The 26,640-nt window shown below is 45.6% G+C and overlaps 2 protein-coding genes across 8 annotated transcripts in view; both read right to left on the reverse strand.

Moving 5' to 3' along the window:
* Positions 1–119: 119 nt before the first annotated feature.
* On the reverse strand, positions 120–5,086 carry IMPDH2 (inosine monophosphate dehydrogenase 2). Of its 6 annotated transcripts, none has more exons than XM_033864929.2 (15): positions 4,922–5,084; positions 4,437–4,485; positions 4,119–4,220; positions 3,922–3,996; positions 3,376–3,582; positions 2,784–2,871; positions 2,511–2,710; positions 2,339–2,429; positions 2,144–2,239; positions 1,799–1,870; positions 993–1,136; positions 763–925; positions 525–668; positions 360–443; positions 121–257 (listed from the first exon to the last, which is right to left on the reverse strand). In XM_033864929.2, the coding sequence occupies exons 1-15, from the start codon at positions 5,017–5,019 to the stop codon at positions 236–238; spliced, it is 1,635 nt and encodes a 544-aa protein (XP_033720820.1). In that variant the 5' UTR covers positions 5,020–5,084; the 3' UTR covers positions 121–235. The 6 variants fall into 6 exon arrangements, with proteins under 6 accessions (XP_033720824.1, XP_033720820.1, XP_033720821.1 ...); XM_033864930.2 differs by having other exon boundaries at positions 763–907; positions 4,922–5,081; XM_033864933.2 differs by lacking the exon at positions 4,119–4,220 and having other exon boundaries at positions 120–257; positions 4,922–5,086.
* Positions 5,087–5,389: 303 nt separating this feature from the next.
* QRICH1 (glutamine rich 1) overlaps positions 5,390–26,640 on the reverse strand; it is a 54,857-nt gene continuing 33,606 nt past the window's right edge. For both annotated transcript variants that reach the window (XM_019931635.3, XM_019931636.3), the window contains exons 3-10: positions 22,507–23,547; positions 16,127–16,304; positions 15,359–15,513; positions 13,912–14,026; positions 8,654–8,762; positions 8,144–8,295; positions 7,716–7,806; positions 5,390–6,279 (exon numbers count right to left, since the gene is read on the reverse strand). In XM_019931635.3, coding sequence (XP_019787194.1) covers positions 6,087–6,279; positions 7,716–7,806; positions 8,144–8,295; positions 8,654–8,762; positions 13,912–14,026; positions 15,359–15,513; positions 16,127–16,304; positions 22,507–23,547 — 2,034 coding nt within the window. In that variant the 3' untranslated portion in view covers positions 5,390–6,086. The remainder of the gene's footprint in view (positions 6,280–7,715; positions 7,807–8,143; positions 8,296–8,653; positions 8,763–13,911; positions 14,027–15,358; positions 15,514–16,126; positions 16,305–22,506; positions 23,548–26,640) is intronic.

A 26,640-nucleotide genomic window follows, 5' to 3' on the forward strand; every position in this document is an offset into this window, starting at 1 on the left:
CCTTTTGAGATGCCTCAGGAGGGGCTTTTTTAATCTAGTACTACCCGCCACTTCCAGTTCCTTGAAGCATCCTTCTCTCGGGGCATGAGGCTTTCTCTGGAAATGAAGGTGCTTTGTTTTTGTGTATCTGTGATGGTGGCAGCTGCAGAGCCCCACCTACTTGTTGACCTCAAAGATCAGGCATCACTTTTTTTCAAACTTTTATTGAAAAACCGAGGGTGTGCTGTATCCCTTTTCAGAAAAGACGCTTCTCATACCTGTTGGCAGAAGGACCAGCTGTGAGGTGAGGGCAGGAGCATGGAGGCATGGAAGAGACCTCCACCCCAAGGACAGAGGAGTGGAGAGGGTTGGTCACTTACGAATGGAGGCTGTGGACACCACCTTCCACCTGAGCTGAGGATGTTCTCTTCTCAAACTTGAGCTCTCCAGAATACATCATGGCTCTGAAGAGAGGCAGAAGTCAGATGTGGGTAGCTGGCCCTGGACCAGGCCCTCTACCCAATGTCCCAGCTCCCTAAGCTTACCGGACTTGGGTCAAACTCTTGGCGCCAATGTCCTGGCAGGAGTGCTGGATGCCAGCAATCAGGTAGGGAACAAATTTGTGGATGGATCCTTTATCCTGCACAGCCCCAGACACCCCCTGGGCCACCTTGATTTTGTCAGCTTCACTGCAGGGAGAGGCAGGAAACACAGGCAAAGTCGAAACATGGATGATGCTGCCAGTGCAGGGTTAGCATAGGGCAACTGACCTGCCTGTCCCACCTGAAATATCGGTTCTGGCTGCTGAGATGCTTGTCCATGGCATCGAGAGAACCCATACCCCGATATTTCTTTAGCCGGATCCCATCAGAGAAGAAATACTCGCCAGGGGCTTCAGTGGTAGCAGCCAGGAGGGAGCCCATCATAACTATGGACAAAAGGAATGCTGGGGGAAGATCCTGAATGGCATTAGGGAAGGAGACCCACTAGGCTCCCTGAATGTTGGGCCTCACCTGTTGAGGCCCCAAGGGCCAAAGCTTTGGCAATATGGCCCACATTTTGGATTCCTCCATCAGCGATGACAGGAACACCAAAGCGCCGTGCATATTCTGACACCTTGTACACTGCTGTTGCTTGGGGCCGCCCACAGGCCAGCACTGTTGAGACATGGAGGAACAAATGGGGGTGGCGTTAGTGGGGACAGGCAAGAGGCTCTGTGGCCACAAATCAGCACCCAGGAGCTCTCAGTTACACCTGCACCAGGACTGCAGCCTGGTAGAGGAAGAGTCTTGTCTGGGATGGCTGCTGCCCCATCAGCCTTAAACAGTACAAATAGCTGTGATGGCCCCCACTCACCCTTGGCATGTGCGCATGCATATGTGCATGGCCCAGGGCAGCCTCAGGCACATGCAGTCAGCAGCCGGGAAAGCCCCGCCCAATTGATATCAGGTGGGGTAGGGGTCACCGTGCAGTTAGTACCCAGAGACCCACCCCTTGCTCCCTGCATGGTGGGCAGCTCAGGCAAGATCAGGGCAGTGGTCATGTGGAAGGAAGAGTGGGCCCCCGAGTTGGTCCTTAAGCTGTGCCTACTGCAGGAGATGTGGGCAGAGCAGGGCCTACCTGGTGGAGGTCCTGCCCTACAAACACCCCAGGAAGAGGAGGGAGCTGTGTTCTTGAGCAGCTCCCAAAACCATGGTCTGTCATTCAGTTTGCCCTGCCCACCCGTCAGCACCACAAACCCCGGGAGCTACAGCTACAGTCAACCAAGCAGCCGGGCAGTGGGCAGCTGGGCCGGGCCAGTGGACCGGGCCGGACTTACTATAGCAGCCCGTGACAGTAGAAGGGCATTTGGGGCTGTGGGACTTTATGTCTGGAGGGATCTTGGGAGCCGCTAAATAAAACAAACAGACCAGAGTTTAGAGAGGGCACGGAGCAGGAGCGGGGAGGCCAGGCTAGGCGGGGGTGGGGGAAGTGGCAGGTGAAGACTGACGAGAGCTCGTCTTACTTCCAGCATGTTACCCATCCAAGGGGCCTGTTTGGCCCTGGGGCTGCCCCTACTGGAGGACTCAATGTAGTTCCCGTAAGAGCGCTTGGCTCCAGGGCAAGTGGGGCTAAGGGCCCTGCTAAAGCCAGGTCTCTGAGGGCCTTGCCAAAGTCTTCTTACCTTCTTGAGTGATGCAGATGGAGCCACTGCCCATTCCCACCCGCAGGGCATCTACACCAGCATCAATGAGGTTCTTGGCCTGAGCAGCTGTGACCACTGCAGGGAGGAACAGGGGAAGGCTCACATGAAGGTCTACGTGGGAGCCTAGCTCCCCCACTCTCGCCCCACATCCTTCAGTGCCCAGTCTTGTCTCACCATTGCCTCCAATGACTTGGAGACTGGGGTATTTCTCTTTGATGTACTTGATCATGTTGATCTGGAAGATGGAGTTTCCCTGGGAAGAGTCCTGAGACAGGAAGGTAGTCCCAATGAGACTGTGGTATGACAGCTGCTCCTACCACCCCACCTTGCCTGTGCAGCAGCTCACCAAAACCACCACGTCCACACCAGCCTGGGCTAGCAAGTCCAGCCGATACTTGTCATCCTCATGAGTGCCAATGGCTGCTCCACACAGCAGCTGCTTCTTGGCATCTTTGGAGGCCAGTGGGTAATCTCGGTTTTTCTTCAGGTCTGTCCGGGCAATGATGGCCACCAGCTCATCATCTTCATTTACAATAGGTAACTTTCCTAGGGGCAGGGCAGGACATAAATCAGGACCTTGGTCTTTGGTTCCAGAACACTTCCTACCTCTAGGACTCACCCTTCTTGCTGAGCTGCAGAATTTCATTTGCTTCCTTCAGTGTGATGCCTGCAGGGGCTACCACCAAGTCTTCCCTCTTTGTCATGATCTATAAGAAAGGGGAGTTGTGAGGAACAGCAATAGGAGATCAGGCCTCCCAACAGACCCTGCCCTAACTCAGGGGTGAGGTTCCAAAGACCACCATGTTTACACACCTGCACCCAGACTACCCTCAAGTAAACCCAACAGTCTGCAGCAATCTAATGGCAAGAGTGAGAATTTAGTAGAAAGGACATCAGGTACATGGAGCACGTTGTGGAGAAAGAGCCACACCGGAGAAATGACAAGAGGAGGCTGAAGTTGGTCCTTGAGCACAGCCCCCACTCTGGGTGTGGCAAAAAATTTGGGTATGCTGGCAAACATTTGGGCAGATTGAAAGCCTTTGGTGGGGAAGGGATGCAGGAACCCCATGAAAGGGTCAGAAACTTAGCCAGGTGTTCATCTTTCCTGGACAGCAGAGGCCCTCAGAGTTGCCATTCAGACAACAGAACAGAAGACTTTATCTTTAACCTGGGCTGTCAGAGTTTGCCTGTGCTCTGTCAGTGGCACCCACCTCTCCCAAAAACCGGTCATGCTCCTCCTCCTTGAGAAAATCAATGTCCCTCGAGGAGATGATGCCCACCAGGCGGCTCCCCATCCGGCCTGTGTCAGTGATGGGGATACCACAGAAGCCATGCCGGGCCTTGGCTTCAAAGACATCCCGCACTCGATCTTTGGGACTGAGGACCACAGGGTCCGTGATGAATCCCTGCTCATATTTCTGGAAGGGATGGTGAAAAAGGGCACTTCTGAACCACTTTCATCAGACTTTTGGTCTGAAGCCTGGGATCTGTGCCAACTCCCCCTTTGGCAGTGCCACAGGATCAAATCACACAAACACTTCAAACCCAGAGCTAGGAGACATGAGTGCACTGCAGGGCACTGTACACCTGGCCCTCTTCTGTTGCTTTAAGACACAGGGTCTCAGGCTCTCCTCAGGAATTGAACCCCCACAGTGGGAAAGAAAGGATCCTAAATCAGAATAATTCCCCCACTCCCACCCTACTCCACCTCAGTGCAATTCCCAGGAGCTCTTGACAGTGATCATTTCCCTTCTGACCTTCACTTTACGAACTTCATTGGCCTGGAATTCTGGTGTACAGTTGTGGTGAATGAAGCCAATACCACCTGTAAGCTGCAGGATACACAGAAAGAAAACACGGGAAAAGTGACAAAGAAGAAGAGTGGCATGATTGTATGCCTGTGGGAAAGAGAGATGGGGCCCCTGCTTCTGCCCTCACATGCCACAGTGCTCACCGCCATTGCTATGGCCATCCCAGCCTCTGTGACTGTGTCCATGGGTGAGGAAACAAGTGGGGTCTTCAGAGTGATCTTTTTAGTCAGAGCAGAGGTCAGGTCCTAAAGAAATAAGGCCAACTAATGTGCAAAAGCACCTCATATACCTCAGGGCGGTGCCATGTTCCCCGCAAAATAGGTGCTCTGTATGACCTGCATGCCAGTAAGACCATTCCATAGCATCCACCCCCAAAACCAATCTACTGAGATAGCCGAGAGGGGACAGCAGCACTTTTATCCAACCTTGATACTTAGGATCCAATTCCTGTCCATACTCACCACTTGGTCTGCAGTGAAATCGATGTACCCGGGGAGAATGAGAAAGTCACTAGAGGGGAGGGGAATTGGGAGTAAGGGTCAGGCTTATGGCAGCCTGAGACACCATCCTCATAAATCATCTCTTAAGGCATTCCGGCAGAGAGGGAAATAACCTAGCCCGAGTAACAGAGGCAAGGCAGAGAACAAGGTAGAGATGGAGACAGCGGACCTTTTCTGCCACCTAGCTGTCATCAGCGCCTCTGGCATCCTGACAACTCCATGTGCCCAGAGAACGGAGTTTCTAACCTGGAAATCTCAGGCACTACCAAGATGCCTCCTCCATCCCGCCCGCTTCAGACCTGTCAAACTGAACCTGAGATGGGTGGGGAATTTCCGGAACCTGTCCCCCACGCCCGAGCCAAGCGGGCTCAATAGAAGCCCCACCCGGCCTCCCAACCCTGCGCGCCGCTCCTCTCCTGGCCCAGGTGAGCCCGCTAGGCCCGCACTTGTAGGTGAGGCCGTCCCCACAGTTAAACAGCTGCTGTGCCGTGAGCCCGTCGTCCGGCACGTAAGACGTGCCCCCGCTAATCAGGTAGTCAGCCATGGCTAGCGCGGGGCAAGGCCGCGCGTCTCCGAAGACGTCGCCGCAGAGGCCTCCGCCTTCTGGGCCGCGCCAATATAAACCCGCCGATATCGTCACCGCGCCCAGCGCGTCGCCGACGTCAGGACGCAGCACGCTCGTACAGAGCTCTTACGCTTCTAGGGCGGGGCTGGCTGGAGGGAACGCAGGCGCATAGCACGCCCTAGGGCTGTTTCCTGTTGCTACCCCCTCCCGCAGGACCTCGCCCTGTCCAACAGGCAAGGCTTTGCTGCCACTGCCCCGCCTGGCTCCTCCCAAATGAAGAGGCGTTGTTCACTAACATGTTGAAAAGACGTGCTTGTCATTCTTAATAAACAACTAGATTAAGAATACATAAGAGAAACAGAGTGGTATCTTTATATGATACACAAGTGTATGTTACAAGAATTCCATCAGGCACAGAAGCCTCAGGTTTAAGGCCTCAATGTTAGGCCAAAAAAAAAAAAAAAAAAAAAAAGACATGGTAAAGTTTTTACTTTAACATCTAAAATGTCACTTGTCATAAAGGAGGGTGTAATAGAAATTGTCTTTAATAAATCATAATTGAAGTTCCCCTCATTTTCCTTCCATTAAGATGCTAGGTTTATGTCTGAGCATGAAGAAAGACAAGACCATGGCTCCCCTGTGGTCAGCGAAGTCTGCCAGTCAGAGTGGAAGCCAGCTGGGGAGATTCCCTGGAGGGTCCAACCATCATTAATTCCATCTTTCTGGAGGAAGGGAAGGGGCGACATTTCTCCTAACAGTCCAAGCCCTTTCCTCAGGCCCCACACACAAAAGGTCAGCCAGCAACTGTCTAGGACATCTGGCTCTCAGGAAACCCATAGCCCCCAAGGGCTGAGAAGTCTGCCACAGCAGGTTTATGAAGATGCACAGGGGGCAAAGTTTCCTTTTACATTTGAAATAGAAGCAGTCTGAAAGGGTTCATAACTACACCAATAAAAAAAGAAAAGAAAAAAATGGAGGCCTCTTCTTTAGTGTGAAAGTGTCCGTTTTTTCCTGGATGGTCTCCCTTGCACCATGGCTGAGGGATCTCAGTGCATGGTGCTTGCGTTGGCCACCGCAATGGCCTCCTGAATTTCTCGTATCACCAGGATCCGAGTCAGCATCTGTCCCATCTGCTCTCTGCTGATAGGCTGGACTGAGTACCAGATTGGGCTGTTGGGGGCCACCACCGGCTCAGGCGTCAGGTAAAAGGTGTCATTCCGGCCTTTCACACTCTGGGGGCTGAAGAATACATGGGTAAAAGCTGGGTAAAACCACCATGATCTCAACCCTCCCACCATGAATCTCCTGAAGAGATGCTATCTGCAAAAGACGGGAAGCTCTGGAGAGCATGGTGGCACAGCTCCTAAATTCCATGCAGCCAACACACACTAACTCTAGTCCCTTTGGAGTTACTGCAAATGCCAGTGTTAGGCTGCCCATCTTCTGCTCCTCCCTCACACACTGCCAGGTGTGATTCCTCTGACTAGGGCTCCCAGGGCTCATCTACTTGAGTCCAACCATATCCCACTCTGAACGAATTTCAGCACCCAGAAAGTCTATTTCCGAGTCTTTGCTTATGTTGTTTCCTCTACTCCATCCATTGATAATTCCTCAACTTGATCTGAGGGACTCTGACTTCTCAGCTTGGCTATGATGCTGGGGCCTTTACCTGGACTCACACCCCCTCAACGTTGTGCTGTACTTCTCTTAAGTACTGAGCACATGCCATCCTCTAACAGTTATTCATCCACTGATTCAAGATTTATCAAAGGGCTACTGTGTGCCAGGCCTGCACTAGGTGCTGATATTAAAAGAAATGAATAAGACCCAAGAGTCCCTATATTATGGAGTTTACAGGTAAGAGGGGAGACAGACAGCAATTAAACAGTTACATAAAGACAAAGAAAATAACAAACAGTGGTAAGGGTTACAGAAGAAACAGCCGGAGGGAACAGGCAGGGAATTTGGAAATGCTTCCCTAATAAAGCTCTTTTAAGGATGGATAGGAGCTAACTAGCTAAACAGGCAGGGGGTGGCAGGGTTTGCCCAACAGCAAAAAGTTCTGTGCAGAGGTCTTGAGGAAGGGAGAGCATGATGCCCTTCAGTGGAGAAGAGCCAGTGTGGCTAGAGAGCCAAGAGCTACACGGGCACGAGGTTAACAAGGGAGAGTACATGAAAGGCCCTGCTGGCCACATTAGGATTACGGTCTTTCTCTGTAGAGTAAAAGGAAACCACTAAAGGTCTTAATCTAAGTAACACGGCAAGACCTACAATGTAGAAAGATATTCTGGCACTGCTGTTAAGACGATATACCAAACTGCAGGGGCAAGAGAGAATGAAAGCCAAGGAAAGGAGTTCCCCTTAGATTGACAGTGTTGGTGAGAAAGGTCAAGGCCAGGAAGATGCAGGGCTATGCTCAATATGTGACAGAGGCAGCCTCTCTGTACTGTCCTCCCTCTACTTTCATCCTCTCTCCATGAAAGTGGACCATAAGGGAGCAGTGCTGGGCACATGCTTTGGGAAAACCAATAAGGTTGCTTCTATATTTAGCTTTTCAGAAGTGTGTTTTTACTCTGCCTGTGACTAGAGAATGCTTTGGCACGTGCGCATACACACACACACACACACACACACACACACACGCGCGTCACCCAGTCACAATAGAGCCTCCTCACCATTTAAAGAGGTAGAAATCGTAGAGCTTGATAGGACATCTCAGTGGATTCTCTGGATTTTCCGTCTGTTCTGCATACATGTCATCTGTAACTATAAAACATACCCCACCACCACCACAGACATGGCATCAGACTGCCTTTACTCAGGCTCAGATTAGAAACCTTAGGCTTCCAGCCATCCCAACCAGGAAATACTGGGAAGGAAAAGGGTGTGAGGCATGGGCAGTGAGTATAAAAGGAAAAGGCAGCTATCATTTCTGGGGCGTCTCTGCTTCTAGAAGAGTTTGAAGTTTATGGCTGGGGAGAAGGGAATGGAAAATTCCTATCCAGCAAATCCCAATCTTCACATTCATTACTAGTCCCCCAGGCACAAGGGCAGGGCAGGACTAGTAGCACCTGTTTCTGCAACCCCTACCTCTTTCCCCTACCTTTCTGGCCAGTCTGGTGTATCCCAAGTGCCTTCAGGTACCGAATACTCGTGCTTTTATCCTTAGGATTAGAGGGGTTCTTCTTTGTCTGTCGTAAGACCTTGGAGAAGGCCAGCTTCATGTGCTGGTCCACTGTCTTCAACAGGAAGTATCTGCACCACAAGTGAAAGCAAGGCAAAGGGAGGGGTGCCAGGAGGAGACCGTGACTTACCCTCCGCCATCAGGGCTTCAGAGGAGCCACTGCCCACACTCCCAGAATCTGGGCAAGCCCACACCCAAACACACTGTCTAGTGGAGGAATCTTATCAAGACTGATGGTAGGGATCTGGCAAGGCTGTCTGCCTCACTGGTCAGCACACAAAATGTAGCCAAGTGGGGCTGAGGGCTTTCAGTAGCTCAAAGGCTCTCAAGTATATGTCAAAGGTATTAGAAGTCCATCTGGATAGTTTCTACCCTCTTCACTGGGTAGATGCCAGCAGTGGCTAAGCATGGAGCCTCTAGAACACTTACTTGGTGTTAAAGAACATGAGGGTGGTCAGCAGGGTGGAAGGGGAGTGAGCGCCGAGCTGCTTGCACTCCCACAGCATCTCCTCAGTCACGTGGCTGGGCAGGACATAGCCTAGGAGGAACAGAGTACTGCTACAACAAGAGGATGGCAGGCAGTCCCTCAAAGGTGCAGGATGGGAGGTGTGAAGCACAACAGTACCACACAGGAGTACAAGCTTAACTGGAGAAGTCTTCCTGGGATATGGCAGAATCATCTGGAAAACTTGTTAAAACACAAACAGCTGAGTCCCAACCCAAGTTTCTGGGCAGGACCCGAAAATGTGTGTTTTCAACAAGTTCCTAACACCATACTTTGAGAACCACTGCCCTACATGATCACTCTCACCTGATGTTAATTCTTCCTTTAACTGCAGATTAATATGGGGTAGAAGGACATCCCTCAGAAACACCCAAAAGTATAAGCCAACCTCTCTGCATATACGCAAACTTCTCTGAAAAGAGGGTACAGAGCTTTCATTATACTTTCAAAGGTATCCAGGCCAGGGCCCAAAGAACTGGTATACAGGCCCGTTTGCCCTTGTTAAACTTCTCATGTCTTCCATCTCTAGAAAGCAAACCCATTCTCATCCCCTTTGGAAAAAGGGGAGAATGATATTCAGATCTATTATAGGTTTCCTCCATAGGGCAAGTTTTACAGTAAGACCCTGGTTCATAAGCTAACTGAAAGCTGGACAGGGGCTAAGGCAGTGGTTTGATCAAGAGCCCTGGGCAGGCAGGTCTACACCAAAGGAAGATGAGACCTGGGCTGATCATCAAGCCCCCTTCGTATGTTCATTCAACAGTCAATGTCCAAGTGTATGTGTGCCAGGGACTGAGGGCATGGTGAAACAGCAGCAGACACCAGCATTCTGCAGGAGTTTCAGGATTCTCCAGGCAGGGAGTGAGGGTGGCACTTCTTAGAAGCAGGGGAATGATCTGCCCAATACATTCCTTTTCTCTGTTCTTGCCAAAGCTGGCCCTCTGACTCCATTAGTGCACTTCCATCTCTTTAGGGAATGTTGGCCTCTACTATTCTATTTTGTGGCCCAATGGCAATGAGATAAACTTCCTTGCTCTCAGACAAATCTTAAGCGGGATGAGTGACAGAAGATAGCCCTTCTCAGGGAGGAGGGAAGGCCAGCCCTAAGAGTGGCCCCAGGCATACCGTGGCATGCCCTATTTTCCCTGGGTTCACTCTGCCACCCGGTGTCACTTCCCTATAATCACTTCTTAACAACACAACTTAAAGTGAACTTTAATGCCTGAAAACCAGAACTCCTGGCACGGGCAAAAGGAGATACAGATGGAAACAACATATAAAAGTCTCATAGTTCTGAATCTGAACTGCAAAGCATCAAAATGATCTATTTTATATTAATTTTTTTTAGTTAGGCCTAGAAACCCAAGGAGCAATGAGCACCCCTACCATCCAGACTGTGATAACGAAATACCATTTAACACTGAAAAGTACCAGGCTCCATGGAGAACTGATCAATTCCACACTGGGTGACAGAAAATGTCCAGGATAAGCCTGGAACATTCTGGCAAACCAGAAATCAAGGAAGTAGGGTCATGTCAAATGAACTTAAGAGCCAATTTAAAGAGGCTCCAAATGGCCAAAGATGGGACAATTTGTGCATTAAAGATAACAAAAGTGCAATGAATTGAATCATATTAATTATGTTTAAATTAATTAGCTCACAATGATTCTTTAAACAAACAAAAAAAACCCAGCTGGAGGAAGCTGGTGAACCAACTCATTACTGTGAAAACTACTAAACAAAGAAGAAGAAACAAGCCCTTATTCCTGTCTCTTCTATACAATCTATACTGCTAGGAATTCAAAGAGTTCATGAGGAAAAGTTTCTCTTTGTATTTCAGCTAATAATGAAGTGATAACATTAGAATACCACTGCTTGCAACTCCTCATGAATTAATGGATCCAGACATTATGGGCACCTGATGGAAGTAAGTAACCCATCTATGATGTAACCTTGCCAAAAAGAAAATACACAAAAAAAACAAAACTTGATTAATCAAGTCTTTATATGCAACTACCAATTAACTGTAAATACAGGGGACAGAAGAATATGTTAAATTACAGCATGGAGATATAATAGCAAAAATTAGACTTTTTAAAAGGCTATTTTCTTCCATAAATAAATTGCAAGAAAAATAATCAAGGGGGAAATTAAAGATTAAAGCTAAACATTAAAAGGTATTACAGCAATTTCAACGTGCGGACCTCATCTGCAACTTGACTCAAACAAATAAAATTCTGATATTTATGGGACAATTAGAAATTCGAACAAAGGGTAGAATTTGATGACATTATGGACTTATCTTTTTTAAAAAAAGTATAATAATGGCATTGTGGAATGTCAATAACATATTAAAATATTTATGGATAAAGTGTCTGGGATTTACTTCAAAATAACATGGTGCGGGGAACAGGCAGTATATATATGGAACAAGATTTGCCACGGGTACATGGGAGTGTCATTAATTTATTCTGTTTATTTTGTATGTGCTTGAAATTTCCATAATAAAATGTTTTAAAAAGCAAACTTTATATAGCCACACTTGGTTTGAAATTTTGCAGATCACATACAGTGATTCACTTACTCAGGTGTCTGTTCTAATGACATCCCCTCAGAGAGGCCTCCCTCCTAATGTACCCGTAATACTTTCCATTCTCTGTGCTTTGTTCTTCAAAGCACTTAATTATCATAAATTAATGTGATTATTTATACAGTCTCGCCCGTTAGACTGTAAGCTTCATTTTGTTCACTACTGAATTATATTATGTACACCTGGAACTGCCTGGCACATAGTAGGCACTCAAAAAATGTTTAAACAATATTTTTTTTAAAAGGTTAAGCATGTAACTATGACGACAAATGTTAACTGGACTAAATCACTTTGCAATATATACATACTGTATCAAATCATTGTTGTACACCTGAAACTAATATAATGTTATATGTCAACTATATCTCAATTTTAAAAAAAGATTAAGAAAAAGTTAAACACACATTTTATTAAATCCAGAGCCAGGATTAAAACTCAGATATTCGTGTGGACATAAGGTTTTCAACTCATTTGGGTAAATACAAAGAAGCATGACTGCTGGATCCTAAGATAAGAGAATGCTTGCGAATTCAGCCATTCTAATAGGTATATAGTGGTACATTACTGTATGTATGTATGTATGTATGTATTTATGCATGCTGTGCCACGTGGCTTGCATAATCTCAGTTCCACGACCAGGCAACTGAACCCGAGGCACGACAGTGAAAGCTCCAAATCCTAATCAGTAGGCCACCAAGGAACTCCCATCACTGTTCTAATTTGCCATTTCCTGATGATATATGCTAAATATCTTTTCATATACTTACCTGCCAGCTTCTTTGGTGAGGCAACTGTTCAGATCCTTGACCCATTTTTTAATTGGGTTCTTTGTTTTGTTATTGTTGACTGTTAAGGGTTTTTTACATATTTTGGATCCCAGTCCTTTATCAGATATGTGTTTTGCAAAGATTTCCTCCCAGTCTGTGGCTTGTCTTTTCATTCTCTTAACAATGTCTTTCACAGAGAGTAAGTTTTTGTTTGTTTGTTTTTTAAATTTTAATAAAGTCCAACTTACCAATTTTTTCGTTTCACAGATTGTGCTTTTTGTGTTGTATCTAAAAAGTTACCAACAAACCTGAGGTCACCTAGATTTTCTCCTATTTTATCTTCTAGGAGTTTTTATACCTTTACATTTAGGTCTATGATTCATTTTTTTAAAAAATATGTGCATGTCCAGTTGTTCCAGCAGCGTTAGTTGAAAAGACTATCTTGGGAATCCCTGGCGGTCCAGTGGTTAGGACTTGGTGCTTTTCACTGCATGGCCCAGGTTCAATCCGCGGTCAGGGAACTAAGATCCCGCAAGCCACATGGCGAGGCCAAAAAAAATAAAAGAAAACAAAACAAAAGACTATCCTTTCTCCATTTAACTGCCTTTGCCCCCTGGTCAAAGATAAATTGGTTATATTCGTGTGGTTCTACTTCTGGACTCTCTATTCTGTTCCACGGATCTGTCTATTCTTTCACCAAAGACCTGCACACAATGTTTACAGCAGCTTTATTCATAATTACCGAAACGTGGAAACAACCAAAATGTCCTTTAATAGGTGAATGGATAAACAAACTGTGGCACATTCATAAAATGGAATATTATTCAGCAAAAAAAAGAAATGAGCTATCAAGCCATGAAAAGACATGCAGGAGCACTAAATGAAGTTATTGAAAGAAATTAACACTAAATTATTCTAACTATATGACATTCTGGAAAAGGCAAGATTATGGAGACAGTAAAAAAGATCAGAGATTGCTAGAGAGTCAGGGGAATGGAGGGAGGGATGAATAAGTGGAACATGGGGGATTTTAAAGCAGTGAAACTTCTGTATGATACTGAATTGTAGATACATGTCATTATACATTTGTCAAAACCCACAGAAGATACAACCCAAGGAGTGAACTCTAATGTAAACTTCAGACTTTAGTTAATAATAATGTACCAAACATTGGCTCATCAATTTTAACAAATACACTACACTAATACAAGGTACTAATAATAGGGGAAACGCTGTGTGAGGGAGTATATGGGATTCTCTGTATCTCCTGCTCAGTTTTCCTGTAAACCTAAAACTGCTCTCAAAAATAGTTTATTTAAAAAAAAAAACAAAAAAAAAAACACCTCAAACATTCTACTGCGAAACTCATGTTCTTTCCAACACAACATGCTGCCCAGGTTATCCATGGGTAAAGCAAAAATTATGTTCTATATATGTAGAATGTATATTTAAACATAAGGGGGAAAAAACTCAATATGTAATATAATTAACCTACAGATGAAATAGTTTATAATTCTTAATTTTTACAAGGATTCTAATTTGAATCAATAAATTTTAATAGGGAAAAAAAATGGAGTAACTACCCCACACTCTGCATGCCCCTGTGTCCTTGCCACACTGGAACCAGCCAGATTCTCTGTCTGGTGAGCCACATCAGGCCAAGCAGCACAGAGACTGATGTTAGGTGCCTGGGATTTATAGCCTCCTCACCCACAGGCTATATCACAGCTAGCCACACAAGTAGCTGATCTTTTTTTTTTCCCCCCAGGTGATCTTTTTAAAACCCAGGTGCTAAAGACATCCAAGGACTAGGAAGATTCTTACCAAGTGGAGTGACTCGGGGCTGAACGTCCTTCAGAACTTCATGCAGCCACTCCGTGAATCGAACGTAATAAAGATCGGAGAAAATGTCATCAACCCGTCCATTTTCAAAAAGATACTAAAAGAAAAATAATCAATAAAAGTTGTCGGTAGTCTCTTGGGCAAGTTGTTGTGGGGAAGCAAACATTTTTCTACCAGTACCCTCACCTCTCCCTACCCATTCCTCCCCCATTAACAAACCAACACACCAAGTCAAAACTGTCCAGCAGGGACTTCCCTGGTGGTCCAGTGGTTAAGAATCTGTCTTCCAATGCAGGGGACTTGGGTTCGATCCCTCATTGGGGAACTAAGATCCCACATGCTGCGGGGCTACTGAGCCCATGCACCACAACTAGAGAGAAGTCCACACGCCGCAACAAAAATCCTACGTGCCATGACAAAGAGCCAACGCAGCCAAATAAATAAATTAAAAAAAAAAACTGTCCAGTGTGCGGCACTTTCACAGTATACTTCAGCATGTGAACTGACTCTCACAACACTCTTGAGATTGGGTCAATGGGGCAGATTTTGTGAATGCTATTTCACCCAAGCAAGGCATTGTCTTGTGGTAGCAAAAATCACGATGTGGGCTCCAGGGCCAGCCTCTTACTAGCTGTGGTATAAGTTTAGTAACTCATGGGAGTCTTTTAACTTTGGGGGCTCAGTTTCCTTGTTTGTAAAAGGAGATGACTGTGCCTGCCTTCCAGGAGTGAGAGAGCATGGAATGAGACAAAGCATGTAGAGCATTTCACCCAGTGCTCTGGGTGACTGGTTAAGAAAGAGGAACAAAGTGGGAGATGGGCTTTTCTCAGGCCTAAGCAACAGGGTGAGTCCTAGTTAGCAAGTGTTCTTCCATCATACTGTGGGCTTCTCCACAATAGCATTCAAACACTAAGAAATCCACCTCTGCTCTCCTAAACTGCCAGTCCTAAAATGAATTTCTTTGTTAATCTTCATCCTAGATGTCCTGACAACCTAACTACAGTTGTATATTCTAGCTAGACACTTCCAAATAATTATTTTGCATTAATGCAGGAAACAATGAGAAGACAAGCTACATGTCAGCACGAGACTTTGTTATGGATAAACTGCTTTCCTGCAAACTACATGTTTACTTTAATGAAAAGGGTTATATAAATGTTCCATGATAAAAAAAGACTCTAAGGTAATATATCAAATATTTTAATAGATGTTTCTCTAGATAGTGGGATTATGATGATGTTTTATTTTTTAAAGTGAACATGTAGATCTTTTCCAATTTTAAAAAACATACATTTAAAAATTCACTATATAGTTAAAAGAGAATGTCTTTATTGTAACCACTTGCCTGTCATTTTACTAATTTGACTACCCAGCAAATACCCAATGGGAACACAGCTCAAACATGTTCCTGTGAAGTTCTGTTTCCTACCTTTTGAATACACAGGAAAATATAGTACAGCACATCTGGGTCATAGGGTTCACCTTCTCCATTTCGAGCTTCCCGTGTCATTAGACAGAGCCCATAATTCAACTCGGCCACAGCAGAAGAGATGAGATCTTCCTGGAATCGCAGCAACTGACGCCCTGCAACACAAGCCCCAGAGGTGAGTGAGGGTCCTGGCAACAGCCGTCCCTTTACTGGTTGCTCATATCCCTGGAAGGAGGTTTCAGAGCAGACACCACCCATGAAGGCGCTGGGATGAAAATGGTCACTTGTATCTACGATCAGAACTAGCCTACAAAGACAATAATCCTGTTTGCCCTATTACACAAAGGGTTTCCTTACCAAAATCCTTCCTACCTCACGTATCCCCCCAATTATTATTAGGACCAAGACATGAAAGCAAAAACACAAAATCCACCCTCTGTAATATGAGGAAGTACGTGAGGATAATGCTAAGGAAGAGGGCCCCTGAGTGCACTCACTAATTCATATCTCCTCCCAGAAGTCTCTCTGTCCCAGAAATCCATGTGTACAAAAATGCCTGATCTTGGGCAAACCCCACAAATTCTGCTCATTTATAGTAGGTCCGGCCTGCTTGTTGCTTGTCTTGAATTCAGCATACTATTTCAGATGGTGCGCCCTAGTGCCCAGAGAGCCAAGGGACACCACTTTCCTGCCATTCTGTCCTCCTGCTGCTTAAGTACCATTGCATTTTTGCCAGAGTCCAACCCTCTTTCCCTCCCAAACACTTACTCCCAATGGGCGCCAGTCTGTTCTGAGCATCCTTCTCTAGCTCAGCGTTCTTGGTCTGTGCCCAGTTTTTCCATACTTCAAGCCCTTCTTCTGGCTTCAGAGAATTTGGAAGCAGAAGTTCTGGGGAAGGCTGTGGCTGTGACTGTGGTTCAACTTCAGCAACTTGGACAGTTTGAGCCTATGAGAGAGAAACCATCAAAATGTGTCAAAAGGCCTTTTGGCAAAACTGCTGGAAAAATGTTACTTATAGTAAAAAACAAAAACAAAACACAAATGTACCATACTAATGTTAGATGTTAATAACTGCAGAAATTGGGTGTGGGGTTTATGGAAATTCTGTAATTTTTCTGTAAGTCTAAAACTGTTCTAAAAAAAAAAAAAAATCTCAAAAAAAAAAGTTATAGTTCTTTTAATTAAAAAAACCTCTCTTCTCCTTGCTGTCGTACTTCCAAGAACCTCTGGAGTTCTATTCTTTACTCCAGAGACAGCAAAGACTAGTGCAAAGCTCCTTAGTCTTGGCTGTACTTTTGAATCTCTGATTTTTTTTTTTTTGTGGTATGCAGTCCTCTCACTGTTGTGGCCTCTCCCGTTGTGGAGCACAGGCTCCGGATGCACAGGCTGAGCGGCCATGGCTCACGGGCCCAGCCGCTCCGCGGCATGTGGGATCTTCCCGGACTGGGACACGAACCCGTGTCCCCTGCATTGGCAGGCGGACTCTCAACCACTGTGCCACCAGGGAAGCCCTGAATCTCTGATTTAAAAACACCAATACCTGAGCTCCACCCCAGAATCTCTTTTTAAAGAGGTATCAGTCTTTTTAAAACCTTCCCACGTAAAAAGGCAATTCTAACGTTTAGTCACTGCTCAGAACTTACTGGCACAAAGCACTGCTCATCAAACTACAATGCGCAAATAAACCCCTTGGGGATTTTATTAAAATGCAGATTCTAATTAGAAAGATCGCAGGTGGGACCTGAGATTCTGCATTTCTAACAAGCTCCCAAATAAGGGAGCTGGTCTGCAGACTCTACTTTGAGTACCAAGTGTCCAGACTGTTAAACTTGGTTGCACCTTAAAATCATCTGGCTGATTTTAAAAAACACCCATGCCTGGGCCTTATCCACAGAGATTCTGATTTAACTGGTCGAAGGTGGAAGCCTGCCAGCAGTATTTTTAAAAGCTCTCCAGGTGATTCTAATGTCCAGTCATGGTTGAAAATCATCCTTCATGTTCCTCTCAATAATACTGCTTTGGCTCATAAGGACATTTTCTAGAGACAGGAGGCACTGTTTTACCTTCCTGCCTCCAAAGGAAGAGTAGTCCCATCCTCAACGGTCTGACAGCCAAACCATGCAGCCAAAGGGGCAGAGAATGTCCATGACCTTCAATCACAATCCCCATCAGGCAGGACAGACACCAACACAGATACAAAGCACAGGTTCTTGGGTCTCACACATCTATCTACATTGGGAACAAATTCCCTTGAGCAATTTTCCAAGCCAGGGCCTACTAAAGGGCTGAAGAAAGCCAAATCATTCAAATTGAAGGCAAAATAATTTATTCATGACATAAATTTGTTTGTCAATAAATAAAAATAAAAACTACCCTACTAGCTTTGATATAAGATACATGATCAAACAAGGAAATAAAGAAATACCAGTGCTAGGCCCTTAAATGTCTGTCAACCCTGGAGCTCCCCTCTAGACACACTTCTCAGTTCAACTACCATTCTCCTTGGTGAGTCTCAACCACCTTCCCAGTTTAGATCTCCATGTTTGTGGAAATGATTGCTAACTCTGTGACTCTAAGCTAGACGGTCCCTTAATATACCCAGTGGGTACTGCACATCTCCAGCTGAACATCTGAAAGCCACCTCACATTAACATCTACGGAGAGAATTCATCACTTTGCCCATCCAGAAGTATTCTCCTCAGAGTTCCCTCTCTTACCTTGTTCAAGGGCAACACCATCTACCCAAGCTAGAAATCTAGTAGGAGTCTGACTGGGTAAGTAGGTGGGGGCCAGAGGATTTAGGGCAGTGCTTCTCTGTCTTATTAGCCAGGGTCCCTTCACTGTGTGCCTCCACCCACTACATGTAACACTCCTAATCATCCCGACAACGAAAATTCTTCTACACACGTTCAAATGTCTATCAGTAGGTAGGGGAAGTAGAAGTCTCATCCAGGTTGAAAACTACTGATTCAAGTAAGGCCTTCTACACTTGGTGTAGAGTTTTTCCTATTTGTAATGGAGACCTTAAAAGAGTTTTAAGTTGGGAAGTGACATAATCTTACATTTTAAGGAAATTATTCTTGAGCTGTAGAAAATGGATTAAAGAGCAAAAGTGGAAGTAGGTGCTGGTGGCCAAGACCAGGATGGTGGCAGTGAAATGATTTAAGAGATTCTGAGAAGTTTGGTGGTAGAATCAATGTGGCTTGTTGATGAATTGACTGTGAGGAGTACAGTAAAGCAGACTCAAGGATCTCAAGGATGACTCCTGGGTTTCTGGCTTAAACAAATGGGTGGATGATGGTATCACTTTTTGAGATGGGATAGTTTTTGATAGTAGTAGAGGGGATGCTAATGAAGTGCTGAGATATGTTTAACAAATGCAAGTAAATAAATAAGTAGGCTGCTGAATGTATGGGAAAGGTCCTAAGGGGAAAGGTACAGTCTAGGGATAAAGATCTGTGTGTTAATGCAGTACATGGTATAAGACATGGGCTGTAGAGCCAGCCTGTCCAAGGCTGAATGCCAACTCTCCCACTTACTAAAAGGTGGCTTTGGCCTTGTTGTTTAATCTCTCTGTGCCTCAGTTTCTTCATTTGTAAAATGGAGATAGTAGTACACACTTCTTAAGGTTGGTGTGAGAATTAAATGAGTTAATATATGCAACACTAAGGACAGTGCCTGGCAGATAGTGTCAGTGATTATCACCTTCTGCAGCAGACATCTAGAGGATTCTGAAAATCATGACAATGGAGAGAAATCCCTTAGGGAGAAAAGAGGGTTAGTACAGAGCTTTGAGAAACAACATGTATGGCTCAGACAGAAGAGAAGGAGGCTTCAGCAAAGTCTCCTGAGAAGGAAAAATAACCAGTGGGGTAGGAGGAAGACCAGGAGTGCATAATAACATGGAAGTCCAAAGGAGAGTTTCAAGAAGGCAGGCATGGTCTGTTGTGCTGTGTGTTGCTATAAGTGAGATAAAAACAGACACGTCTGTTGGATCTGGCCACGGGGAGGTAGGTCACTGATGACCTTAACAAGAGCAGACCCCGTCATGAGTTGAAGGGAAAACTGGTTAGCAAGTAGAGTCAGCCTGTGCAGATAATCCTTTTGAGAACTCTGGGAATAAAGTAAAGTGGAGAAATAGGGGAACAGATGGAGGTGGGTGTGAGGTCAAGGGAGGGAGGTTTAGCCACAAATCTGGTTTTAAAGATAGGATATAAAAGAGCTTTCAAAAAGGGTATGCCAGGTGAAGGAACACATCAGCGCTCCTTAGGGTTCAACTCACATCACAGCACAATTATCTTCCCATGGGCTATGAGGGCTCCAAGGGCAGACTCTTATTCACCTCTGTTTCCCAGCACCTAGAACAGAGCCTGATAAGGAGAGCAGAGGGATATTTGTGGTGTAAATGGACAAACTCATCTTTCCTGCATGATGGGTATTCTTCCCAATTTTTCTTTTTCTGGTAATAACCCTTGACATACGTCGCTATAAGACTTTGCCAAAGGAGACACAGCCTCTGAAGAACATGAAGAATGCTAAAATGAACTTACTAAAATGAACTCTAGAAAAGATTTTCCTGCTGAAGGGCCCAGATGTGCAAATTACAAGCAGAGCCCAATGAGCAACAAGAGTCCTGAATTGCAAATTGGAACATCAGGCCCAGGAGAGCAGAGGAGAGGCCTGATATGCTCCATCCCTGTCAGCAAAAGGTCAGCACAGAGCACCATTACAAGTCTCCTGTCCGGTCTCTCCTACATGCAATCAATTCTACACACCAGTAATTGATTCTTCTTATTACCACGACTCTTAGGATTCTGGAAAATTTTCCTACCACAGATCGTATCAGCTCTTCACTTCGGGAAGATAGCCCCTTTGCCCCCTGTACTAAATCCTCTCCCATGGTTCTCCTCCTCTCATGTTAACCTAGGCCATATCACTTGTGTCCACCCCTGGCTCTTATTCATCCTGCTCCATCCTTCTGTCGATCTAAGCTATAAACTAGAGATCAAATGCCATTTTTTCCACAAAGATACCTCTGCTGACATTTAACCTAGATTGATTTCTGAATTCCCAGCTTGACTTTGTGTGTGTAGCACACGTTGTCACACTTGATTATGCTGCTTTATACTTTACAGAAACAAATCATATGTTCTCACTTCCACTACACTATAAGCTACCCGAAGCAATGACACTGTCTTGTTCTACTTCTAGGCCTGACAGCTGGATATTTAATAGGTCCTTAACAAAGTCACTTAAGATTAACATACTGTTGCCTCTATGAAACCACTCGGTCAGCTTTTGCTTACCCAATCATTTACGTCTTGAGTTTCTGAGTGTGGTCCCTGGTCTAACAGTGCTTTGTTTGTGCCAGCTCCCTCACATGCATTCCCAGAGCTCCTGTGCTGAGGCACACTACCTTCACCAGTCCCATGAGACCAGAGGCCCTACATCCACTCTAAATGTCTGCTAGACAAGGGACCAGAAACTTTACTAACAGTCTTAAAAGGTGGATCTGTGATAGCCTTAAGAAGATTAACAATTAGAAAAGATAAAAGAGCCAAGTAATTTTAAAGTTAAAATTTCAACAGTTCTGGGCTTTGCTGGTGGCACAGTGGTTGAGAATCCACCTGCCAATGCAGGGGACACGGGTTCGATCCCTGGTCCGGGAAGATTCCTACATGCCGCAGAGGAACTAAGCCTGTGCGCCACAACTACTGGGGCTGTGCTCTGGAGCCCACGAGCCACAACTACTGAGCCTACGTGACACAACTACTGAAGCCCGTGCGCCTAGAGCCAGTGCTTCACAACAAGAGAAGCCAACACAATGAGTAGCCCCCGCTCACTGCAACTAGAGAAAGCCCATGCGCAGCAATGAAGACCCAACGTAGCCAAAAATAAATTTTAAAAAAGTGCCTCTTTTAAAAAAAATTTTAACAGTTTTATTTTTGCAACTTTTCTATAAATCTAAAATCATTTCAAAATAAAAAGTTAAAAAATTTAGCTCAGGGCTTCCCTGGTGGCGCAGTGGCTGGGAGTCCGCCTGCCAAAGTAGGGGACACGGGTTCGAGGCCTCGTCCGGGAGGATGCCACATGCCATGGAGCAGCTGAGCCGTGTACCACAACTACTGAGTCTGCGCTCTAGAGCCCACGAGCCACAACTGCTGAGGCCTGCGCACCTAGAGTCCGTGCTCTGCAACAGGAGAAGCCACCACAATGAGAGGCATACACACCGCAATGAAGAGTAGCCCCTGCTCGCCACAACTAGAGAAAGCCCGTGTGCAGCAATGAAGACCCAACACAGCCAAAAATAAAATAAATTTATTAAAAAAAACAAAACAACTTAGCTCAACATAGCTGCCATGACAGAAAACTCAATTAACCATGGCTTGTCTTAACTATTTTTTAAGGAACGTAAAAACACGGTTGGAAAGTCCCACTGCATAAGGGGGCTTATTCAAGACTCCCAAGATGATCACTTTTTTTTTTTTGGGGGGCCATGTTACATGCCTTGAGGGAATCTTAATTCCCCAACCAGGGATCAAATCCATGCCCCCTGCAGTGGCAGTGTGGAGTCCTAACCGCTGGATCACCAGGGAATTCCCCAAAGATGATCACTTTTAACAGGCCCACCAGAAGGTATTTTAGATCTCATAATTCACTTATACTGTGTCCAGTGTAGTCCATCTTTAGATGACAACTAAAGGAGGAACAATTTAACACCCTCTCAACTGTGAAGAGTTTAGAGCCTGTGTGCTAAACTACAGGGGTTCCACTAGATCTGTTCATTTGTGATGCAGAAAGCAGCTTCTGGGACAGAGATAACACTTCGGGTGACCCATTAGTCTCTACCTAGAAGTTTACCCTTCCTAAAGAGATCACAAAAAAGCACTCCAGGCATCTATCCCCAAAGCAGTTACTGGTCATTTCATTTACCTTCAGGTACCAGGCTAGAATTCCTGCCGTTCCACAGCTTCACTTGCCATTCCTGTCCCCTCTCCCCAACTCTAATTAAAATACTAAATACTGTATTACTGCAAGACCAACGTCATTCCTGTAAACAAGCCAGAGGCGAAAGAGGTTACCAGGCAAGTTCTGTGTTGCACTGGGCCCTGAGGGAGCAGGCTGCCCTACAGATAAGTCTCACTTACTGAACAAGTAACCTGGAGTTGCTGCTGCTGCTGCTGCTGCTGTGGTGGCGGTGGCGTCTGTTCCTGGGGGGTTTGTTGTTGTGGCTGCTGCTGAGGGTCCCATATATGGACAGTCTGAGCTGTATTCTGGTATGTGCCTGCCACGGCCTGCACAGCCACTGGAATGTGGATGTTGCCATTCATGAACTGTGCTGGAAAGAGAGAGTTTGCAAGGGTCTGCACTACCTCTTCATGGGAGTTTTTCACTACAGACGTGGTGCCCACCATCTTCTCCTTGTCATCCTCCAGCTTTACAGCTGCCAGGGCTGTGGGTGAGCCACTGACGTGAACTGCGTTGTAGGCTTCCTGGGGAATGGCAATGTGAGTAATGCTCTGCTGCTGAGGGTCCCCCCGGGGCTGGGCAGAGTAAACAGGTATGGTCCAAGTTTCTCCTGTAGGGCTAGTAATGGTCCCAGTGGCACTGTACAGGTGGGCACTGTCTACTGTTAGTAAGTCGGGCCTCAAAGACACATAACTCTGCTGCTGGCCCTGTGGAATGGCCAGCACGGTGGCCACCGGCTGCCCTGAGATGGCGTAGGACACAGTGATGGGCATGTCCACTTTGCGCTTCTTCACTGGCTGGAGGACACTGGCCGTGCCAACCCGCCGCTCCCCTTCCCGAGGTGAGCCCTGCTGGGACGGTGGTGGGGAAAGGGCACCCACAGTCTGGATTTGGATCTGCTGACCCCCAGCAAGAGACTGGCCAGCCACCAGCTGAGCCTGGATCTGTTGATGTGGGATGTGCTCCTCTGGGATCTCTGCAGCCTGGATCTGCTGGGCCGCCTGCATGTGCTGCACCTGGATCTGGGCCGCCTGCAGCTGCGAAGGGCTGGGGCTCTGCAGAGATGGGGTCTGGATGGAGGGGGCTGTCGGCTGTGCTGCTTGGCCTTGGATCTGCACCTGGACATGGATGGGCTGCTCAGCAGGTTGGTGAACGGTGAGCTGCGGGGAGAGCTGCTGAGCCGAGACCTGCTGCGGAGACTGCTGTACCTGCACCTGTACCTGCAGCGACAAGATTCACCAGTGAGTGAATAGGGCAACATCGAGAATCCAGCCCCGAAGGGAAGAAGAGATCTCAGACGGGAACCCTGGGTAATGTGAAGAGGAGGGGCCGCCATACCCAAGGCTTCTGAGGAGGCCATAATCTCCAAAACCATAGGCAAAATTCTCCAGCATCACACTCTGAATGTGTTGCATTCAGAGCAACACATATCCACCTGAGAGCAAGCAAGACTATCAAGTGGGAAATATCAAAGCTTTTGCTCATTTCTTGACTTCCTTTTTAAAAGTAACCCCTTTTGTTTTTGCATACTGACATAGTAGTACAAGTATACAATTTATAAATATATACTTAGGCGTATGATCAAAAAATAGTTTATCCATGTGGTTAGTAATAAAAAGTGTGGGAATCTTGTTCTAAAAGGTCAGAAGGCATTCAATTCCCAACTCAGGATCAAAACTACCCCCACCACAGACAAATAGTAAAAAAACACAGTAGAGAAAAACAACAACAACAACAACAACAAAAACACAGTAGAGACAAAATGTTTGAAATCTCTTTTGGAGATACCTCCAACTTTGCTGCTAAAATATGGGCACTGTTGAATGATTCTTTAGAGTGCTTATTTAAGACAGCATTGTTTTAATAGAGAAGCCACAGATTCCTGATCATTTAATCTAAGGTTATTATATCCTGACCCATGCATTTCTGATAATAATGCAGCTCATGTCTTATTGAAGTTACTTCAGCATACAAAACAGCACGAAAAGATGCTACGTATAGTATGTAATTTTAAAAAAGAAAAGGTTTTTCCATCAGACACACATACCTAAATTACTCTGAACTCGGACTTCCCTGGTGGTCCAGTGGGTAAGAATCCACGCTCCCAATACAGGAGGCCTGGGTTCAATCCCTGTTTGGGGAACTAGATCTCATATGCATGTTGCAACTGAGTTTGCATGCCACAACTAAGCAGCCCACATATCGCAACTAAAAGCCCACATGCCACAACGAAGATGCCACGTGCAGCAACTAAGACCCAGTGCAGCCTACATAAATAAATTAAAAAAAAAATTACTCTGAGCTCATGTAGGAAGGAGGAAGGTATAAAATAAGAAGGTACATCAGTGATTATATACATCACAAAAGATAACCAAAGATGGTGCTGGGACAACTGGCTATCTATGTAAAAAGAATGAAGTTGGACCTCATCCTCACAACATACACAAAAAATGGGAGAGGATCTGAACAGACACTTCTCCCAAGAAGATAAGCAAATGGCCGGTAAGCACATGAAAAGTTACTTAACATTGTTAGCCGTCAGGGAAATGCAAATCAAAAGCAAAATGAGATACCATTTAAACCCAGGAGGTTGACTATAATTAAAAAAAAAAGATAATAGGGACTTCCCTGGAAGTCCAGTGGTTAAGACTCCACGCTTCCAATGCAGGGGCATGGGTTCCATCCCTGGTCGGAGAACCCAGACCCCACATGACGTGTGGCACGGCCAAAAAATACAATTAAAAAAAAAGTTTTTTTTAAAATAATAAAAGATAACAGGGACTTCCCTGGTGGCACAGTGGTTAACAATCCGCCTGCCAATGCAGAGGATGAGGATTCAAGCCCTGATCCGGGAAGATCCCACATGCCGCGGAGCAACTCAGCCCATGTGCCACAACTGCTGAGCCTGCGCTCTACAGCCTGTGAGCCACAACGACAAAAGCCCACACAACTACAGCCTGAGCTATGCTTTGCAACGAGAAGCCACCCCAATGAGAAACCTGCGCACTGCAACAGAGTTAGCCCCCACTCGCTGCAACTAGAGAAAGCCCACGCACAGCAAGGAAGACCCAACACAACCAAAAATAAATAAATAAATAAATAAATAAGATAACAAATGTTGGCAAGGATGTGAAAAAACTGGAATTCTCATACACTGCTGGTGGGAATGTAAAATGGTGTAGCTGCTTTGGAAAAAAGTCTGGCAGGGACTACCTTGGTGGCGCAGTGGTTAAGAATCTGCCTGCCAATGCAGGGGACACAAGTTTGAGCCCTGGTCCAGGAAGATCCCACATGCCGTGGAGCAACTAAGCCCATATGCCACAACTACTGAGCCCGCAAGCCACAACTAGAGAACGCCCACACGCAGCAACAAAGACCCAATTCAGCCAAAAATAAAAATAAATAAATTTATAACATACTTTAAAAAACAAACAAACAAAAGTCTGGCAGATCATCAAAAGGTTAAACATAGCATATGACAAAGATATGAAAACCACACCATATGACCTAGCAGTTTCACTCCTAGTTATATACTCAAGAGAAACAGAAACTATACTCATGTAAAAACTTGGACATGAGGGACTTCCCTGATAGTCCAGTGGTTAAGAATCTGCCTTCCAATGCAGGGGACGTGGGTTCGATCCCTGGTCAGGGAACTAAGACCCCACATGTGGCAAGGCAACCGAGCCCATGAGCTCAAGATCCCACGTGCCGCAACTACTGAGCCCAGGTGCCACAATGGATAGCCTGCATGCCACAACGAAAGATACCATATGCACAACTAAGACCCAACGTGGCCAAATAAAGAAATTAGTAGATAAATATTTTAAAAAAGAACTTGGACATGAATGTTAATAACAGCATTATTTAAAATAACCAAAAAGTGGAAACAACCCAAATATCTATCAACTGATGGATAAATAAAATGTAGTACTTCCATACAACAGCATGTTGTTTAGTAAGAAAAACATAAAGTTTTGATAAAATGCTACAACACAGATGAACCCTGAAAACATTATGCTAAATGAAGTCAGTCACAAAAGACTACATATTGTATGATTCCATTAATATGAATGTCCAAAACAGGCAAATCTATAGAAATAGAAAGTAGATTAGTGGTTATCCAGGACACAGGGACTGGGGAAAATATGAAGTAACTGCTAATGGCTACAGGGTTTCTTTCTGGAGGTGATGAGAAATGTTCTAAAATTGATGTGGTAATGGCAGCACAACTCTGTGAATAGACTAAAAACTACTAAGTTGCACGCTTTACATGGAAATGACTGACTTATTTGATATGAGAATTACATCTC

The sequence above is a fragment of the Tursiops truncatus genome, chromosome 10 (genome assembly GCF_011762595.2).
Source record: "Tursiops truncatus isolate mTurTru1 chromosome 10, mTurTru1.mat.Y, whole genome shotgun sequence".
Lineage (NCBI taxonomy): Eukaryota > Metazoa > Chordata > Mammalia > Artiodactyla > Delphinidae > Tursiops > Tursiops truncatus.